The 21,276-nt window shown below is 39.1% G+C and overlaps 1 protein-coding gene across 1 annotated transcript; it reads left to right on the top strand.

Annotated features, from left to right (window-relative positions):
• The first annotated feature begins 2,733 nt into the window (after positions 1 to 2,733).
• rnf126 (ring finger protein 126) lies at positions 2,734 to 19,308 on the top strand. Its single transcript, XM_017722469.2, has 9 exons — positions 2,734 to 2,889; positions 8,139 to 8,197; positions 9,682 to 9,742; positions 10,109 to 10,344; positions 11,905 to 11,973; positions 12,096 to 12,165; positions 12,308 to 12,401; positions 16,049 to 16,164; positions 17,724 to 19,308. The coding sequence occupies exons 1-9, from the start codon at positions 2,815 to 2,817 to the stop codon at positions 17,874 to 17,876; spliced, it is 933 nt and encodes a 310-aa protein (XP_017577958.1). The 5' UTR covers positions 2,734 to 2,814; the 3' UTR covers positions 17,877 to 19,308.
• The last annotated feature ends 1,968 nt before the right edge of the window (positions 19,309 to 21,276 follow it).

The following is a 21,276-nucleotide window of genomic DNA, read 5'->3' as shown; positions in this document are numbered from 1 at the left end:
ATGGTTTGGGGTTGTTTTGGGCTCGGCCCCTTAGTTCCAGTGAAAGTAAATCTTAATGCTTCAGCAGATAAAGACATTGTAGACAATTTCATGCTCCCAACTTTGCAGGAACAGTTTGGGGATGGTATCTTCCTGTTCCAACATGACTGCGTACCAGTACATAAAGCGAGGTCCATAAAGACATGGATGAGCGAGTTTGGTGTGGAAGAACTTGACTGGCCTGCACAAGAGTTCTGACCTCAACCCGATAGAACAACTTTGGGATGAATTAGAGTGGAGACTGAGAGCCAGGCCTTCTCGTCCAATGTCAGTGTCTGACCTCACATATGCGCTTCTGGAAGAATGGTCAAAAATTCCCATAAACACACTCCTAACCCTTGTGGATAGCCTTCCCAGAAGAGTTGAAGCTGTTGATCGCCAGAAAGGGTGGGCCCACACCATATTAAACCCTATGGATTAAGAATGGAACAGGGTCCTCTCTGTGTGGAGTTTGCATGTTCTCCATGTCCCCATGTCTGCGTGGGTTTCCTCCAGAATCTCCGGTTTCCTCACACAGTCCAAAGACATGCAGTCAGGCCAATTGGACATGCTACTTTGCCCCTGGGTGTGAGTGTGTGAGTGACTGTCCGTGTCTGTCTGTCTGCCCTGCGATGGACTGGCGACCTGTCCAGGGTGTATCCTGCCTTCCGCCCGAAGACTGCTGGGATAGGCTCAAGCACCCTGACGGAGAAGCGGCTTGGAAAATGGATGGATGGATGGATGGATGGATGGATTAAGAATGGGATGTCACTTAAGTTCATATGCATGTGAAGGCAGACGACCAGATACTTTTGGAAATAAAGTGTATGCATATATGTATGTATGTATGTATGTATGTATGTGTGTATATATATATATATATATATATATATATATATATATATATATAAGCGAATATATACACACACACACACACACACGCACACATATACATATATATGGGCACAGTTAGTATAACCTGCTTTAACTGTCTACTGAAAAGGTAATTCTTAAAAATCAGTTGAACGGTGTCTTTGTAAAAAATATTCTGTAATTAAATTTCGCAATCCCTATAACAGTTACAGTTACAGGCCAGTTACAGTTACGACTCAAAGCCTTACATATACTTATTTTCGCGCATGGTTTGCTTCCACTCTTTTGATGCCTGAGGCTGTTATCGCTGCCTGCTGTGCTCCACAGCTGTCCTCACTATACGCTGTAGTGTCGTACAGTCTAAGGTGGTGCAATTCCCAAACCAAGCGATGATGCAGCTGCTCAGGATGCTCTCCACAGTCCCCCTGCAGAACATGGTGAGGATGGGATGTGGGAGATGTGCCTTCTTTAATCTCTACAGGCTCTCTTGGCTATGGAGTTGGCATTGAGGGACCAGGAGAGGGTCTCTGTGATGTGTCACTTTGTGCCAAGCGTGAAGTTTGGTGGAGGGGGGATTATGGTTTGGGGTTGTTTTGGGCTCGGCCCCTTAGTTCCAGTGAAAGTAAATCTTAATGCTTCAGCAGATAAAGACATTGTAGACAATTTCATGCTCCCAACTTTGCAGGAACAGTTTGGGGATGGTATCTTCCTGTTCCAACATGACTGCGTACCAGTACATAAAGCGAGGTCCATAAAGACATGGATGAGCGAGTTTGGTGTGGAAGAACTTGACTGGCCTGCACAAGAGTTCTGACCTCAACCCGATAGAACAACTTTGGGATGAATTAGAGTGGAGACTGAGAGCCAGGCCTTCTCGTCCAATGTCAGTGTCTGACCTCACATATGCGCTTCTGGAAGAATGGTCAAAAATTCCCATAAACACACTCCTAACCCTTGTGGATAGCCTTCCCAGAAGAGTTGAAGCTGTTGATCGCCAGAAAGGGTGGGCCCACACCATATTAAACCCTATGGATTAAGAATGGAACAGGGTCCTCTCTGTGTGGAGTTTGCATGTTCTCCATGTCCCCATGTCTGCGTGGGTTTCCTCCAGAATCTCCGGTTTCCTCACACAGTCCAAAGACATGCAGTCAGGCCAATTGGACATGCTACTTTGCCCCTGGGTGTGAGTGTGTGAGTGACTGTCCGTGTCTGTCTGTCTGCCCTGCGATGGACTGGCGACCTGTCCAGGGTGTATCCTGCCTTCCGCCCGAAGACTGCTGGGATAGGCTCAAGCACCCTGACGGAGAAGCGGCTTGGAAAATGGATGGATGGATGGATGGATGGATGGATTAAGAATGGGATGTCACTTAAGTTCATATGCATGTGAAGGCAGACGACCAGATACTTTTGGAAATAAAGTGTATGCATATATGTATGTATGTATGTATGTATGTATGTGTGTATATATATATATATATATATATATATATATATATATATAAGCGAATATATACACACACACACACACACACGCACACATATACATATATATGGGCACAGTTAGTATAACCTGCTTTAACTGTCTACTGAAAAGGTAATTCTTAAAAATCAGTTGAACGGTGTCTTTGTAAAAAATATTCTGTAATTAAATTTCGCAATCCCTATAACAGTTACAGTTACAGGCCAGTTACAGTTACGACTCAAAGCCTTACATATACTTATTTTCGCGCATGGTTTGCTTCCACTCTTTTGATGCCTGAGGCTGTTATCGCTGCCTGCTGTGCTCCACACTGCTGCCTGCTCGCAGTGCGTGACCTGCTCTCTCGCTGCGCTTCGCTTTCTCTCCTGGTTCGCCCTTTATGTCCCAGCCTGAGCGCCGTTCAGCCGCCGTGTCTCGCTCTGAGTCCCGTAGTGAATCAGAAGATGGCGGAAGCTCCCCTACGGACCTGCCGGTTTTTCTGTCACCGATGTTCAGAAGAGATCAGCCCTCGCCTCCCGGTACGTCCTAGGTCTAAGCTGTGTTGAGTTAAACCTGTGGAGCCGCGTGTTTTCTCACGAAAACGCCACATTCTCCGCGAGTGTCAAGAGTTCGGGGACGAGCAGCTGCTGCTAGATAGCGTAGCCGCTAGCTGGCTAACCTGTTAGCATCGTCGTTAGTAACAGCGTTAACGTTCACTAGCGCTTAGCTGCCTAGCAAGGCTGGGGCTGGCTAGCTGCTAGTGAGTCGTGTTGTGTGGTTTTGAGGGGGTTTTGGTTCGTTAGCGAGCTAACCATGAACGTGCAGGGCCCAGTTTTCTTTTAAGGCGTTTATTATCAGATTAGCTAGATTCGCGGCTCCTCCGCGTTTGTATTTTGTTATTTATGAGCTAGCTACTTAAGCTAGCTAACACGCCTAATGTGTAGCATTGCTAGACAGCTCAAAGGTTCAGTGGCTAATTGTCAAGCTAAGCCTGCTGCTGGCTTGGCGTTACATTACCAGCTCTTGGCATGTGGCGTGAAACTGAGATTAGCTATGTCCAGTATGGTGCGGTTGGGTAGTTAAATTTGTGGACTGAAGCAGCTAACCTACACGAGTACAGCTATACTGGTCTGCATGAATTCGTGTAGTGTGTAATTTTGGCAGACCTGTGGACACATTTTTATATTTAAGGTCTCTGAATCCTTGCAATATACAAACACAGGCCTTCAGACTATATAGGTTAGCCACCTATCTAGGAAGAGGTTTGAACGAGTTTTCAACCACCAAATAGCTGACAGCGCGAAGACTGTGGCTTTCCTGTGAGAGCTGTCAGAGTCACCTGTTATTCTTGACACCTAAATAATTTTCTGTCATCTGGTGGACCGGTGGTGCTCTGAGCCTTTGGGCTTGGGTTAAGTGTCAGCTGCAATCATAAGTGTGAGTCAAAAAAGTTCCCAAGCTGTCACTTTTGGCTATAGTGCTTCATCTGTCATTGCAGTTATGGCAGTGTCAGCACAAACGTGTATAATTGTAATGATCCAGGCTTCTTCAAGTGGCAAGTGATGCTAAGCAAAGCAGTGAGTGCCTGTCCGTTTCATAATCTTCATGTTTGTCATTTATCCAGTCTTTTCATAAGGAGTAAGTTCATCTAGAACTGGGGGACATGACAAAACACAATACCACGATTCTTCAGGAACTTTAATTACAGTGCATGATGTATCATATATGTTACTGTAAAGTAGTGCCACATTTTTAAAATACTCAAAAACTGTGAATCCATTTACTTGTATTCAACAGCTTTAAATCCAATTAACCAAGACTGATGATGCTCTCTTTGTAATCAAACTTGCTGTTGGGAAATGTTTTCAAGTACTCACAATAACCATAATACACTCAGAAAAGCATTTTGTGATGTAATTTGTCACAATAATGACAAATATTGTCATATTCCTCAGCTCTTTGTTCAGCACATGCTTTGCTCCTTGTATGGAGGATAGTGAATGGTCTAACAAAGGTTCTTTGGTGCTCCGTTTGGCATCCTTTTCAGATGCTTTTTGCCTCTCATTGTACGTGGACTCTAGAATGAACTCGCACAGTATGGAGCCACTGTGAAAGCACTATAGAAGAGCTGCAGGTACTACTGCTTCCATGTCATGGTGGTCTGTAGGTTGCTGATGTCGGAAATGCAGTCAGGCTGATTGGGATGCCAAGCTCCTGTGCATAAAATGGGTCCTATTAGGCATGATGTAGGTTTAAGTTTATAACTACTTAAAGTGGTTTTAAGCTGTAAATGTAGGTTGCATTTAAGGGGGCCCTTGTAGGGATGAATGTTGAGAATCAATACTTTTATGTTACCAGCGGAATTAGTACACCAATAAAAAAAAAAAAACGCTGTTATACAATACCTAATTTTAATGCCATATGTAATTGTCTTATTTGGATATTATAGGTTGATATGTATGTTATTAAAGAGGCTGGCAACTCAGCTGATTATTGAGTGATTAACAGTGGAGTGGCCATGGCAACGTAAACAACGCTGTGGCAACAGGCCTTTTTAAAATGTAGATTTTGTTTTTGCTTTTTTAAGCGTTTATTTTCTGGCAGAAGTTTGATTTTGAATCTGTGTCAGATTATGGAAGTTAAGTTACGTTCAACCTAGAGTGGCTGCATTAACTGAGATTGTGTGAGTGACTAACACAGGTTGGAATTTCCAATCATCTCAACACCTTCATCATGCAGTGCTGTGGCTTGGTGACTATGATGGCCAACAGATAATTCAAGCAATATGAGTATTATTTGGCTCATATTTAGATGAGCCAACATACTATGCAGAAGAAGTTAATTTACCTGCACACTGTTCCCAGCAGCTCATCTAATGAAAGTAAAGGGAGAGATAAAGCATCAGTAAACAAGATCTCTAAAACCCAGTCTCACTTGTGTCAAATAGTGGAACTGCACTTTTGCCAAGTAGGCACTGCAGGCATTTTTTTTCTGTAATTAAGGCTGTGTGTTAGTCATTTTATAACAGTTAAGTAGTGTTTATAAAGATATCTGATTCAATCTCACAGCTAAAGAGATTTTAGTTTGGAAGTGGGGGTGAGGGGTTGGCGCTGAAAGGAGTTGCTGATGATAGGTCTGTTATAATTTTGGTCTGAGGGATTGATTGACATTGACATCTTCTGACATGGTCCCACCCACCTCGAATCCAACTGGAGAAACACAGAGCAAAATTGAAATGACCAACATTGTTCTTTATTTGCCAGGCAATAGTTAATTTATGCAGAAGCCTACAGCTAAAAGCATAATCAAATAAAGCTGACAGCCCTTTAAACATCAGTAATCTGTTGAACAAATACAAGCATAAATATAAATATCACTGCGACTGAACAAAACATTACAATCTTCAGAAACCAAGACTGCTGGGTACCATGCTGTGACTGGAACTTCCATCTGGAATAACTGTTATTTTTCTTTTTGTAAAACTATTTTAACTGTAATTGTCTATGGTATAGAGTAATGTTATTAAAAGTTTTGAGCGATTCCAAGCCTTAGTCTGCGGATCATCCTTTGGGTTAGAGGTCTGCATTCCCAAAGGGTTCCCGCTGGACCCACGAGATTCACCGCAATATCTTGCAGCGCAGGATTAATTTTCGATGTTGTGTGCAGGAGGGAGTGGGTACGAAGCATGCATGTAGAGAAATCCTGCAAATTATTGAATAGCCCAAATAAAGTAGAACAATCACAAAGTCATATACCTAAACAATATGAAGTGATAACAGTAAAGCAGTGTAAATGAATGAAGTCATTCTAAGAATTGTGAAACATCAGGTGATCAGCATGTTAATTCTTGTGGCTTACAAGGATGGCGGATCCTTCAGTTCAATGGCTGCAGCTGCCGAACCCAGCAAAATGCCAAAAGTAACCGTTTTGTGATTTTATTCTTGCTTTGTGTTTACTGGGTACATATGGAGAGTGGTGAAGTTACTTCACGGTAAACCTGGTAACCCTGGCTGTGTTATTTCAGCAGAGGATAATGTATTTGTGAATAGACTATTTCAAATATTGATACATTGATGGAACAGAACAAGCAGGAGGCGGACAGATGATTCAGATTTTTTTTTCCTGGGAGAGGATGGGATTGAGATGAAATCTTGAGAAAGCAGTCCAGTTCAGACCTCTACTTTGCATGTTTTCAAACGTTTCTGTTGTCCAAAGCTGAAAAAAGTAATTTAACAATAATTAAACTGCGGTAAAACTGGTCTTTCGCCTTGCTTTTATGTTTGCTGGGATAGAGCAGAGCGGCGAGTAGTGCGGTGAAGGCTTGTTAGTTTTTAAGCGACATTACGTTGACTGAGTTCCACAGAAAGAAAATTCTGAACCTCAACCCCTTATTTTCTGTTGGATTATGCTTCTGCTTTTGTGGGGTTAAAATTTGGCTAGATGAACATGGTGCAAAGCAAAATTAAGATACCAGAAATGAATTTGTTTTTCTTAGTCACTTAAAATGTTTTAGTGAGATTTTTTTTTTCAGATTATACATAGATATAATTGGCCTCCTTGCTTCCAACATGGTTGTTGATGACCAGTTTGTTTACTTCTTATTTCAGGTGTTATGAAATAATGGATCATATTTTTCAGTCTAAATTCTTTCCATGCCCTTGAATTAGTGGTTCTGTGTCTGTGTTAGACATTTTAGTCCACTCTTTCTCTGTAGTATCTATACTTAGCACTCTCTCGCTTTTAGCTTTAATGTACAGAGTGGAGGAAACTTGACATTCCCTCAGGCTGTGGTAAAGCTGGGATGTCACCTTAAATTTTGTCCCATTGTATGTCTTCACAACAGCTACAGTTGCATTTAAAGGCTTGAGAGTTTGTATGTTTTATATTGCGCTTGTAAGCTGTTGGTATTAAAAATGGGGGAAAAAAGGCTGTTTACCTAATTCCTAATTCTCTTGTAATTCCTGGAAACTCATCACACTTCCATTCTTGATAATTCTACATGCTGTCTACATGATGTGATCCTCTTTTCTCAAGAACACTCTGTCTGGCTTGGTTTAAATCTCTCATCACAAACAAGCCAACTTTTATTTGCCTTCCAAATTTATGACGTTTGATTAAATCAAACCAAATATCTAGTATATGGGAACTTATTGGATCTGTTAAATCATGTTATAAATTTTATACTGTCTATAAGGGACTGAATAGGAAATTGTCAACTGTTCTACAACTTCTGATTGTCTTTCTACCTTGCACTATAGTTTTCATCACACCATTTAATTAGAGGTCTGAGTCATGTTGCCCAAAATGTTTTTTTTTTTAGATTTTGTATTGTCATCGCAGGTCCTTTGTTGACATATGAGCGTTTTACTTTGCCTTTTTGGCCAGTACAGTGGCATTTCTGTCTGAGGGTTTTCTTGGTCTTCCAGATCTTACCCCAGAGTTTCACTTAACGCCTATTTCTTAGTGATGTTTTAGACAATGTAAATTTGATTTTATTTATAGCTTTTCCCTGATTTGCAGGCATCAGTAGGCATTTCACATCCTCAGTTGCTTAGAAGAGGCCATGATTGTTGTGTTACCACAAAGTTTGAAGAGTTAGAGTTTTTTTATGCTCTGTAATTGTAATTTCCTGATAATTCCTAATTACGGTTCTTGTCCTGCCTAACAAGTCATTTTCAGTTAAGACTTGACAAGTTCATAAAGTTTTGAGACTTTACAAACTTCTGCACATGTGACGATTACTATTTGAATGTTTTCTCTTTTTTTCTTTCTTTCTTTTTTTTTAAAGGATTACACCTGTCCACGGTGTGAATCTGGCTTCATTGAAGAGTTACCAGAGGAGAGAAGGTATGTCTTCCTGCTTTTGAGGGAAAAGAAAGTTTATGGTCAAGTTGCTTGGAGAGGAACATGAAGTGCTCATTTGTGTTTGCAAAGTGACCACACAAACTACCAAGAATTGCACAAGCTTCTGGGAAAAACAGAATCCTACAGTTTTTCGCTCTCAACAGGATGCACATGGTTCAGCTGATATTCAGTCCTGAAATCTAATTGTTGTACAAATCTCTGTATAGTTAAGAATCACATTAAGCAGCCTGGTAATAAAAAATAGGAAGGAGCTTGTGCTGAGAGAAATTGTGTTGAGCATTTCCCCTTAACCAAAATAGTTTAACATATAAAGATTTCTCATACAGATTTTTGCTCTAGGCACAATTTTATGTCCTCTGACAGAGGATAGAAACCATAGATGAGCAACTTGTACGCTCAATTTGGCAGCAGTGTGATCTGTAGCCATGTTTTATTTCATTCATATAATTTAGGCTGCTGCTGACTGCTCTGAAAGCCTTGTTGGTGTTGCAGTGTCTCTTCGGAGCTGAACCTGTTTCACTGAACCTCTACAACACTGTTCCTCCGGACTTAGACTGCAGTCATTAAGGCTAAAATCACTTTGTTTTCCAGGTCAGGTCTTTGTATCTGGAGAATTCATGCTGAATAATTTTAACACTGTAATTTAAGGAAAACTGTATTAAACTTTAAAGAACGCATAAAATAATTGCTTGTAAGTTGCAAGTAGAAACCATATGTAAACACTGGATATTATTATTAAGGCTGTGAATCGTCTCCATTAATTTTTGAAGGTCATAAGCAATTGTAGTAATGTTCAATAATGTATGCTGTGTGCTCACTTTTTGATGAATGTAAATTTATTAGGCTATTTTAAAACCACATTGGGATGAACAGTACTTCAGTCTTTAATCTTTGAGAGAGAGGAGAAAATCAAGCTTGAAAATCCTTGAATGTATTTGGGATTACTTGGAATGTAAGAGGCAGAGAATTAAACCGATTACTAAGACCAAACTTTGGAGGTGTGAAAAATATCCCTGCAGATTTCTTTGAAAAACTGAAAGCTCCTGAACAGAAGGGAAGCTGTAATAAAGGTTAGACAAACTATATAGTGAATTAGTGCTATTATATTTAGTTGTTTTTTTTTTTGTTTGTTTTTTTTAGACATGTGATTTACATAATCTGGTAAAAATGTTTTCTGCTTATTTTCCTGTCACTGAATTTTAGCTTGTATTTAATGGCTGTTTTGACTGGAAGCTGAGTTGATAGGTCTGATAGTTGAACTGACTTTGACTGTTGCACAGTACTGTAAGTATAATGAATATATTAAAGAATTTCAAACTTGACTGCCTGAATTGAGTGGTATTGTATGTTCACATCTGAGATTGTGTGTGTTCAGAACAGCATATGTTCTTTTCCTTAGATGGATTAGTCTAAATGCTTGCCTTCTTTGTTATATTAGCATTGAAATGGTTTGTTTTTACCTCCAGTGCAGAGAATGGATCCACATCCACACCCTCCACCAGTGATCAGAACCGTCCCCCATTTGAGGTGAGCTAATGGATTTCTTTCAGGGAACAAGCAGTGTTTCTTTTGGCTTGTGTCTCTTTTTATATTGGTATCAAGTGGCTTTTGTATTGCTGTCAAGTTAACATTTATAGATAGCAGCACAGATTCAGGAACCACACAAGTCTGTTATTTAGACATCCAGTTATTGTTTGATAATTCTTTTACTTCTTAGCTACATTAGTCTTGCAGCTCCAGACCACAAGAATCAAAATTGAGGCACCGAATATGTCTTAGCTGATCGACTACATCTGGGAATAAATTTGATCTTCTGCCTAACCATCAAATTCAGTGCAACTTTAAGTTGAATGTGCTGAAGATGGTTAACCTAATGGCTTTTATTTTCTTCAGAATGTGGACCAGACCTTGTTTACCTTCCCGCATGGCTACGGTCAGTTTGCTCTGGGGATCTTTGGTGAGGGCTTTGATTTGCGGGCAGGGCTGCCCACTGAGGACAACCGTGAGGCAGAGAACCGCAGAGAGCGGGAGATGGCCTCCCGCCAGCGTTACGGAGCCAGACAGCCACGGGGACGCCATGTCCCCCGGAGACAAGGGACGCGGCATGAAGGGGTGCCAACTTTAGAGGGGTGAGCACAGAATCAGAATTACTTTGCTGGCCAAGTACATGTCAATGCTGTCATATCAGAACCTCATAACTTTTTTTTGTAAATTAAAAATAATAATAATTTACGGGTTTAAAAAAAACATAGACCTGAAGAAATAGGTCAGCATTGTTTGCAATAAAATGTTATATTAATATAGATTAATACATATTACTACTACTACTGTTTAAATGTTGGATTCGGTGCCTTCAACAATAACAAACCCAGTATGACTACAAATGAATGTATAAAATTATTTGAATACACTATTCCTGTGTAACTTCAAGGTTATGTAATTAGAAATATTTAGTTGGAAGCTATATTATATTTCTATAGTTATATTTAATATATTGTTATTTATCCCAGAAGTGCCTGTTGTTGCCAAAATATTGAACATGACACACAAGTACCTTTTAATAAATTCTTTATATAGCAATTTATAAAGCAATTTCAAACTCTTGAATGGCATGGTGACCTGCACATCTGTGAAGGCACCATTAATGCTGAACAATATATATATGTTTTGGCAACATGTGCTGACATCCAGACGACGTCTTTTTCAGAGACAGTCTTGCATATTTCAGCGAGACAATGTCAAACCACATTCTGCATGTATTACAACAGCTTGGCTCTGTATTTAAAAAAAAAGTCCAGGTTCTAAATTGACCTGCTTGCAGTCCAGATTCATCACCCACTGATAACATATGGCACTTATGAAACAAGATACATGACAAATGAGCCCCCAAAGTTTTGAGCAGCTCAAATCCTATATCAAACAAGAATGGGGACCATTTCACTTTCAAAACTACAGCACTGTCTTCTCAGTTCTCTCCCCAGAGTGTTGTTAAAAGAAGAGGTGATGAAACACATTTTATAAACATGCCCTTGTCCCTTGGTTTTGGAATGTGTTGCTGCCATCAAATTCAACATGTGCATATATTTTTCAAAAAACTCAATTTTAGCATTTGATATATTGTCCTTGTAGTATTTCAAATAAACATAGGGTTTAATTGGTTTGCACATCATTGCATTGTGCTTTTATTAACATTTTGAGCAGCGTCCCAACTTTTTTGGAAATGACGTTGTAAACACTGGAGGTTAAACACTTTATGTTTGAGTTGCACAGTTTTGCCAGGAGGCATTTCCATGCGTGACATGTCTGAATGTGAAGCTAGGGCTTCTTCATGGTGATGCTCACAGCATATTGTAGTCATGAGTAGCTAATATTTGTTTTATCTGTGTAACTCAACTGGACTTTTTAGTTTAGATACGCTGCTAATCTTGGATCATATGGCTTCATGAATTTGTTGCTATGAATATGGAAAATTATTAAAAGATATCGCTGAAAGATATCAGATGTATGTAGGTCTTAAGATACCTTGGAGGAAGCCCTGTGGTCACATTAGGCATAGTCATATTGCATTTGCATGTATTTGGTTCACTGTAAGTACAAAGTACATGTTTTTTTTTAAAACCCAGCCCAAGTTTACCCCATGCTTTGACTGAGTTACTCCATATAACATGTAATGCTTCATGTTTTAACAGAATAATTCAGCAGTTAGTAAATGGAATCATCGCACCAACAGCTATGCCAAACATGGGCATGGGACCATGGTATGATAATATGTGATTTAAACTTTTCTTTATTTTAGAGATTTTCTACTTAAATATTCAGATTATGCTAAATTTGAAAGAACATCACCTTTGACTATTTTTGGACTGATCTCTCTTTACAGGGGAATGCTACATTCAAATCCAATGGACTATGCATGGGGTGCCAATGGATTAGATGCTATTATAACACAGGTATGACACCTTTATAGTGACATGCCTTAACTTGGCTATTTACTTTTGTATGTGTTATGTGCAACATGTATCACAATAATGACTGTTAAACTTTCTTTGGCTTTTTTTTTCTTTTTTCCTTTTCTTGTGCCTCTATTCACAGTTATTGAATCAATTTGAAAATACGGGTCCACCTCCAGCAGACAGAGAGAAAATCAAAAGCCTCCCAACAGTTCAGATCACAGAAGAGCACGTGGGTGAGTTACACACCTGCAGACTTTGTTTATGGCCATTGCGTTGTAGGAAAGTACAGGGGAAACTCCTGGCTAACTTTAGCTCCATAACTAGTTAACTGTTATAGTTGTTATCTAGGCCATTTTCTGATATCACTTATTATTGCCTCTTTTATGAGAATGAAACTTAGCAAGAGTTGCCCATAGCTGTAATTGTGTAACCCCGTGCTATCTGTGAATGCAACACATGCACATTTGATTGGTTCCCACAGCAAGCTCCAAGATCACATTTACATGTTATTTGCCTGTATTTATGTGACTTAAAGCTTTTGCTAGGCAAATCCTAAGTGATCTAGGTACATAGAGGTTGTGCAAGAACACAAGACAAAAAGCTTTCCTGTAAATTTGTTCTGGAGTAAGCATAACTGATAATGGATGATAGACAGTCTAAATATTCTTTGAAGAGATCTTTTCAAAAAATTGTGCTGAAGTATTTGTATCACCATTCAGAGTCCAGGACGTCAAAGAAGGGAATCATATTGTACAAAGTTTCTTTGCTCTTATGGAAGCTCTGAGTGTTTGTATATGTGTGTAGGGGGTTGTAGTTGTGAGAGCGATATTGTTCTAGCCCGAAGCTCTTAACATGCGTATGATTGAAATACTTTCTACCTCAAAAACCCACAAAATTCACAATAACAGTCAAAAGATTGGACACACCCACACATGACAGCGTAGTTTTTGTCTTTGCTATTTTTCCCATTTTAGTAAAAGTATAAGTGGAGCCTTTGGCAGTGTCTTTAGGAGCCATCTAGGGAGCTTTTCTAACATACTTTACAGAAGTTTTACATTTTAAATTTTAAATTTTCCAATTTAAAACTATGTACAAATTCATACAACTACCACTATTTATCGATATTTGTAGTTTCCTTAGGAACAAGATTTAAGGCCAAGCCTTCAGGTCAAAATTAGGGCTGTCAAACAGATTTTAGTTAGGCGTAATTAATTGCACTATTTTCTGAACCTTGATGTCGAGTTGGGGCAACAGTGGCTACACATTCCAACCAATAACTGTAAATACCGTATAAAGTTGTATGCAAAATTTTGAACACCCCTGGTGTTCGTTTTGTTGATTTTCTGTGTGAATTTCTATTTATTTGCAGAGTTTAACATGCTGAAAAACGATGAAGTGTAAAATGTGCCAGAACTTTTGCAAAGAGCACATTTGTTTTTATTTTTTTTCTCAATAGATGGTACTAGATTGATGTCACTCACTCGTAAAGCCACTGTTTGTACATTGTTAGCTAATAAAGCATCCTGACAGGTAAATTATAGCCATGGTGTGCTGTGTATTTCATGGCTGTAGTAACAACAGCAATAAAAAAGACAAAGTGGAGTATGTTTTTTATGGCATCCCGGCTGTCTGACATTGTGAGACAACTACATATTCCAAAGTTTGCTTTCATCATTGTGTCACTGGTAGACAGGTGAGGGATGGATTCTGTAGTTTTGATAATTTTCAAGAGGTCGTAGTTGTTCACCATTGACAACTGACACTGGTGCATGAATCACTTTTGGTGTTTATCTCTTTGCGTTTAGATTGCTTATGCTTGAGAGAACACTGGAATGTTCACAGGGCTCATATAACTTGAAGCTAATGTCAAGCTAATACTGAACCTCATCAACACTGACAGAAAACTTACTCACTTTTGTGGCCACAATGATGTTGAGGATGGTAAATGATTGTGTAGATGATGGTAAAGAGAGATTGTTATATGAATAATTAGATGAATAACTAGTTATTTGTAGCTTTTAGCTCCTGTGTTGTGCATGCTGATGCGTTATTTACAAGCTGGTTATACATATGTTACTGCGGGCAGTGTCTTGATTTATAAGTCATAGCCAGCATGGACTGCTCATGCACATTATGCTGACGAAATGTAAACAATATGCCCGTAGGACGTTTTTTTTCCGGGTTTTGAGAATCTTATGGGCATGTTAAATTCAGAAGTGCAGAAGTGTGTTGTCTGTAGATGATGTGTTACCTTAGTTTTGCTTAGAAAAATCAGCAAAACATTTGACCCATGGTGGCCCTTTGGAGTATGACTGTGATTTAAAGTCCTTGGTTGCTGAAGGTATCACTTCAAAAAAGCCATTTAAAAGTTGTATTTGAACAAGAGTGCTACAGCCACAGATTCTGTCATAGCACCATATAGTGTGCTAGCAGCTGTGCTTCAGCCTGTACTACCGCTAATGTGACAGGCTAAATCGAGATGAAAATGTTTGTTAAAAAATCCTTTTAAGCTGGTAATTATGACAGCTCTAATCAAAAAAGACTTTAGTATAATGAAAAACATACAATTAGGTGTGTCCAGATTTTGACTGATCCTGTATACACGTTCATTGTGTTCTTCTTGTAGTTATAGAAATAAGTGTAGCCTTATATATGAATCTCTCAAAAACACCACATTTTGCAGTCAGATGGCTTGGAATGTGATTGCAGAGAACACCTGAGGGTGACGACGACGCCGACATGTCAGTCAAGCGAACCGAAACTAAATACCGGGCGTTTGTGATATTCCGCCAGTATTAAACTCAGTATTTAAAATACTTAAAATATTTAAAATAAATGCTGCATAGTTTGCTATTATATTTTTAAAAGAAATGAATGTGTCCTTGTTCATGTCATTTAGTCAATGGTTAGGCTACTAATCAATTCCTAGTTTACTTTGGAGTATTGTTATTGCCACCTGCTGACCGTTCTTGGTATGGCTGTAGTATCTGTAGTCTCCTATGCTATAGAAGCAATAAGGTATGTGACTAGTTAAAAACAGGTATGGATTCCTGAACAGGCCTGCTAGTCCCAAGAGTTCTGGTAATCTGCACAAGCTTCTGAAATATAAGCTTATATTGGGTTTGTTTATCTCATGTCTGAATGTTGTTCATGTATTTCAACAAAATTCAACACAATCTATCATTGAAGGGACTAATTCAAAAGCAAAAATTCTTTGACAGTAATGAAGATCAGGGTTATACATAGACATATATCTGCGCCCAGGGGCCAACAAGTTATGTGTTAAGTGTGTCGCATACATAGCACCCCCACTCTGCTCACCTCCCGAGCAGAGAAAAAAAGTTCAGGCTCAGGAATTTTTCCCACTATCACCCCTGTATTTGATCCCCCCAGTATGTTCTTAATTTTCTTTTTTATTCTGTGTGGTGTTGAAATTACACTGGTCAGCGCACGTTATGTACAATTTCTAAGACTGAATCTCAAATAGCTACCTCCCCCTGTGTTGTGCACTTTGTAGGTCGTGGTTTCTACACCCAGATTGTACATTTAAATGTCTAACATTTAACATTAGTCTCCCTATTGGATACATACAGTGCATCCCTTTGGGTGTAGAAGCCACAGTAACTCTTGTAGTGCACTATGTAGGAAGTAAGGAGCTATTTGAGATTCACTCTAAGACCTTCTTTGCTATGGGGCTTTCACTTAACTTAGTCATGCCAAATGACTTGGCTAATTAGCTTATGTTTTGATGCTGACTACTGGATTAAATCAACCGTTATCATCTCTGACCGCAGCAAACACCAAGGGCTAGATTTGCAGACACACATTCAGCTTTTTACTTCACTCTTTTCCTCACCATTCTTTCCTTGTGTGGTATCAGGTGCTGGTTTAGAATGTCCTGTGTGTAAAGAAGACTACAGCGAGGGGGAGAGCGTTAGGCAACTTCCATGCAATCACCTCTTTCATAATGATTGTATAGTGCCCTGGCTGGAACAGGTAACACTGCTTTTCTGCTTGCTGCTTTACTGTCATTTCTGTTCTTTTCAAACACTGCACTTTCAGCTGACAATTGGATTTTGTGGCTTTGAGACACCGTGGTTTTAGGGATTGCATTATATGCTAGCAGAAATGTTTTTTGCTAATAACTTGATGGCCCATTTTTCCTGCATACACACTGCTTTTTTTTTTTTTTTTTTTTTTTTTTTTTTTAAAGATTAATTTTCAAACAGACAACTTAATGGAATTGATAGCATAGTGGACAACACCACTGTCTGACACATTTAAGATCAGAGTTTTTTTTTTTTTTTTGTCTAAGCAGGACATCACAGCTGTACCAATAAAAGAATACACACCCTTTGCAGGAAAGGGTCATGTACAAAACTTCTAATGTTGCATTCTCCTACCACTGTATGTGCCAAGCATGTGAAAATTAGGGCTGACCTTAACAGCAGTAGTAAAAATTTGTAACTGATTTTTTTCACAATGCGCAGATTCACTGTTACTGTGTACTGTGACGTTTTTTAAGCTGCTGTAAAGCTGTTTAATTAGAACAGAAAAGGAGGAAAAAAAACAGTGGTTTTCTACCCAAAGGAGTTAGTTGATGAAGCTTTGTCAGAGGTACAGTTGCTTGTGCTTCACTTGCGCTGGTGTGTCATGTCTAGCATGACATATAGCCCTCCAAGCAGTAGTTGGAAAGGATCACTATGCTTAGTTACTTGAAATGATTCAGCGAACTTGTCGTGACTCTGTGCTACACCGGCCTCCTATCACAAATTTTACACTCATCATTTTTACTGTCGTCCAATAATATGAAATGTTTCATTTAAGTAACGCATCGGTAAACCTTTTAAAGCACTTAAAGGTTTTTTTTTTCCCCACAAAAATTCTTTGGATGGAAACGTATAATAAAGTGAGAGTGTTGTGTTACAAACACAGTAGTGTTTGAATTGCAGGCCATCAGATTTCCATCTGATATTTAATATTGAGATATTGATATTTAGAAAATAAAAGCTCTAAAAGTGAAAGCCTGTCCCAATTATTACATAATATCTTAAGTGCAGTTATTTCATATCATCAGTTATTTAAGCTGACTGCAATATTTTCTACAGTTATTAGATATTTACAGTTGTTTTATGCTGAAATAAGCAGAATGTGAATTGAGTGCCTTAATGCTAATGGCTTTTTGTGCTTTAATATGCATGAGATGAACAAGAAAGGACAAATTGTTAATCACTATTATCTACACAGCAGTTAATTGTCAGCAAAAATTTCATAATGAACACAGGCCTAAGCGGAAGGAAACCTGCAGGCATGCAGAGGTTTTCAAAAATCTCCACCCTGTAGAGCTGTTTTAAGGTGTTCAGCACCTAAAAGCTTTTGTGTGAATGGGAGGCCATAGCGCAGTGAGAAGGTTATGTACGTTTTCAAAAATGTCCAAATACATGTGGACAAGGCCTGAATGTCAGCCAGTGAATTAACCACAGTACAAGTGATGGCACATCTTGTTAAGTGGTCGTGTGTGTGTGTGTGTGTTTGTGTTTGTATGTTTTCTGCAGCACGACACGTGTCCAGTATGCAGGAAGAGCCTGAGTGGGCAGAACACAGCCACAGATCCTCCAGGCTTATCAGGAATGAACTTCTCTCCTTCCTCGTCATCCTCTTCCTCTTCCAGTTCCCCCAGCAACGAGAATGCTGCCAACAACTCCTAAAAAAATTTAAAATAAATCCTCCCCCACGTACCCACACGCAACCCCTCAAACACATTATCATCTCAGTCTGACAGTGCTAGCGTGGCCAAACAGTATAATTCAGAACCTCCTAAAGCTTGAATACCTCCAGTCCCCCAAACACACACACACAGACAGAGTTGTCCCTCTTCCAAATCTCTTAGCAAAGCAGCAACTGCCCTGGAGAACTGGGGAATGTTCTGTTCTAGACTGTTCTAGATCAGACACAGTTCTGCAGTTACTGGAATAGAATCACCGTGGGGGCTGAGCTGAAACCTGACGACGATTGTCCAGAGTGCACCCTTTAAGGCCGGCACCACACCAGCGCCCTCTGGTGGCGAGCTAGAGATGCATCATCATCATCAGACTCACTGGGACAAACGCCAAAGGATACCTTGCTAACCAAGCAGAGGAGGAAAAAAAAAACACACATGCCACTTTCAACATACCTTCACCAATACTACAGTGCTTTTTTATCATTGAACTGGAGAATGATCATTCCTCATGGTTTGTGTCCATTTTTCTTTTCTTTTTTAAAAGCATGGTGGGCAATACGTGTCCAAATTTGGTGATTTTAATTGAAAAAGTGGGGGGTTTGAAAAAGAAGGAGGGGGAGAAAGACGTGAAGAAAGGTAGAAGTGCAGAACGTTCACAGAACTCTTCCAGAGCTAGTCTCACACATACCCACCTGCTCAGCCAGCCAATAACCGACTGGATTCGAATGGCATTTTAACGGAGACTTTCTTGCATCCCAAAAATGGGACACACATTCAACTAGAATCTTTTGTTTTTTTTTCTTATATTGTGTTTTTTATTATATGATTTTGATTTCTTTTTTTATTCATTTATCGGTGGCTAAGCGATGTACTGTATGTGAATACACATATAGTGATATTTATTAAGGAAATAAAAATAAAACAAGAACTAGATCAGAAAAAAGCCAACTGATATGAAATCGTCTCAAAAGGAGAAAAGAGTGTTGCTTTCCTCTCTGTATAAAGTATTTATTTGCACAATATTTTGTTTTCCTCACTATTAGAACAATGAACAAAGACGGTGAAACTACAGTTAGAATGAGATTGAGTGGTCCATCGAGCATTTGATTTTTAAGACTTTTGATTTTTTTTTTTTTTTTTTTTTTTTTTTTTTTTAAATATATACAGTTTATCCAGCATTTTTTAAGACTTCATTTAAGACCTACACAGCCTGGTAATAAATGTCATATTTCCCTCATCCTTAAGTGCAGCCACGTTCGTATTTTTTATTATTATTACTTTCTTCTTTTTTTTTTTTTTAAATTTTTTCATCTTCCCATTCACATATTCAGTGACTCAGTTCCATAAACTTTTTTTTAACTTATTCTAAGTTAAATGATTTGTTTTTGTAAATCATAATAAAGTGAAAGAAGAATGTACCGCTTCTGATTATGAAATGCATTGTTTCAGGAACAAAGACTGAAATGCAAAAAAACAAAACACCACTGGTTAAGCTATGCATCTCATGGGTAACTGACTGGGGAGATTTTTGCTACCAGGAAAAAAAAAGTACTGTGCACTGCGTACATATTGGCACCCCTGGTAAACTTGAGCAAATTGGGCTGTAAAAAACATTCTTTGTTATTATATAAAAGATCTTACACAGGTTCCATAGCTAAGAACGGTTGGAGCAGTCATCATGAAGCCTTTTTTGTTTTGCTGTTGTCATGCAGTGTCAGAAACTACATGGTGTGACTTACAAAAGTATTCAGGTATTGGAAGCCATCAGATTCATCTGGGTTACATATGACACTCACACAGATTATTCCAGACTGTTATTTTATTGAAAACCAATATCCTGGCAGATTTGCCAGTCAGTCGTTCAGGTTGGCTGGGTGGCCCTTGTGGACTGCAATTTTCAAACAGTGACCTAGATTCTTGGTAGGGTTGAAATGCAGATGTTGACTTGGCCGTTGCTGAACATTCATCTTTTTGTTTTACGGCCCCTGTGCTTGGGGTCATTTTCCTGCTGAAAGGCCAAGTTTCTCTTAACCTGCTTCAATTTGTTGAAGTGTTAAAGCTTATCTTCCAATATCTCCCTGTATTTTGTACAATCCAGCCATCCTTCAAGTTTAGTAAGAAGCCCAGTCCCTGTTTGGGAAAGACACCCTCAAAACATGATGCTGCCACCACGCTTCGTTGTTTTCATTGAGAAATGGACAGTGTCTTTAACAATTGCTTCTTTCTAGCCTCCCTCATTTATGGCATGTGGCAGACACTCTTATCCAGAGCGACTTACAATTTTATCATTTTACACAGGTAGGCCAAGGTGGTGTTAGGAGTCTTGCCCAAGGACTCTTATTGGTATAGGGTAGGGTGCTTGCCCTGGTAACGGATTGAACCCCTGTCTACAGTGTAGAAGGCAGAGGTGTTGACCACTACACTATACCAACCATCCCATTTGTATGCAGAGCTCTTGATATCAGTGACTGGTGCACCTTCAGTCCAGTTGCAGCCACTGAACTCTAGTTCCTTTTTGATGATTGTTGGCCTCCATGTGGCCTCTTTTTGTTCGGGCACTGAGTTTTGAGGGATGGCCTTGAATAGACGAGTCTGGGTGGTGTGTGGTTTCCATTTCCTCACAGTTGATATTAATCTGTAGCATTTTTTCTTGTGCATGTATATAACTTTTTCTAATTTGCTTAGAATGCTCTTTGGTCTTAAGTTTTAGTTTTGTATCAGATTAAGGGTCTGATCATTGGATATTTAGTTAAGGGGGTCTTTTATCCAGAAACGTGTAATGATTCAGTGGTACAGGCTAATTATAGGCCTAATGTGTCCTCATTGGGGCAGTTTCTTTCATTTGTGTAAACTAGGAGTTTCCCAAAGCTGAAGGGTTGAATATTTATCCAAACAGCATTTTTCAGTTAGCATTTTTTGTCACAATATTTATTCTTTATAAAACCCATATCACTTTAAATTAATTCATTGTCTTTTGACTTAAAACTGCAATTTCCCTCTGGGATCAATAAAGGATTCTGATTCTGAAATGAATGAAAGCAGCAGGAAATAGTGTCATTTATATTCCAGACAAATCTGGTGACCTTTACTGTTGCAAGGCACTGTAATTATTTGTAGTCTTATGCAAAAGTTTGAATACGCTTGGTCAAATGACCGGTTTCTAGACATAGCAGTGGCCAACCCTGCCTTTCTGTGTCCTGAAGGACAAGCGGCTTAGATGTCTTAAATGTGCAGAGTATTTGTTAAATAATGTTCACTTAATCAACAAAACATGAAATTTGACCAGAGGCTCCCAAACCTTTGTAAGCTATATAAGCTCAATAAGATTTCGTTATTCCTTATCTACATTTTTACCATTAAACTGGAGAGCCCCTCCTGTGCAGCAA

This window comes from Pygocentrus nattereri, chromosome 19 (genome assembly GCF_015220715.1).
Source record: "Pygocentrus nattereri isolate fPygNat1 chromosome 19, fPygNat1.pri, whole genome shotgun sequence".
In the NCBI taxonomy this organism is placed as follows: Eukaryota; Metazoa; Chordata; class Actinopteri; order Characiformes; family Serrasalmidae; genus Pygocentrus; species Pygocentrus nattereri.
Note: the sequence above shows the minus strand (reverse complement) of the source record. Positions and strands in the feature narration are given on the sequence as shown.

What these genes read in the sequence shown, in the direction of transcription:
- rnf126 (XM_017722469.2), top strand. Translation starts at nt 2,815, where the DNA reads ATGGCGGAAGCTCCCCTACGGACCTGCCGGTTTTTCTGTCACCGATGT. An exon ending in GATCACAGAAGAGCACGTGG is followed by an intron (nt 12,402 to 16,048) that starts GTGAGTTACACA and finishes GTGTGGTATCAG; the next exon opens with GTGCTGGTTTAGAATGTCCT. An exon ending in TAGTGCCCTGGCTGGAACAG is followed by an intron (nt 16,165 to 17,723) that starts GTAACACTGCTT and finishes TGTTTTCTGCAG; the next exon opens with CACGACACGTGTCCAGTATG.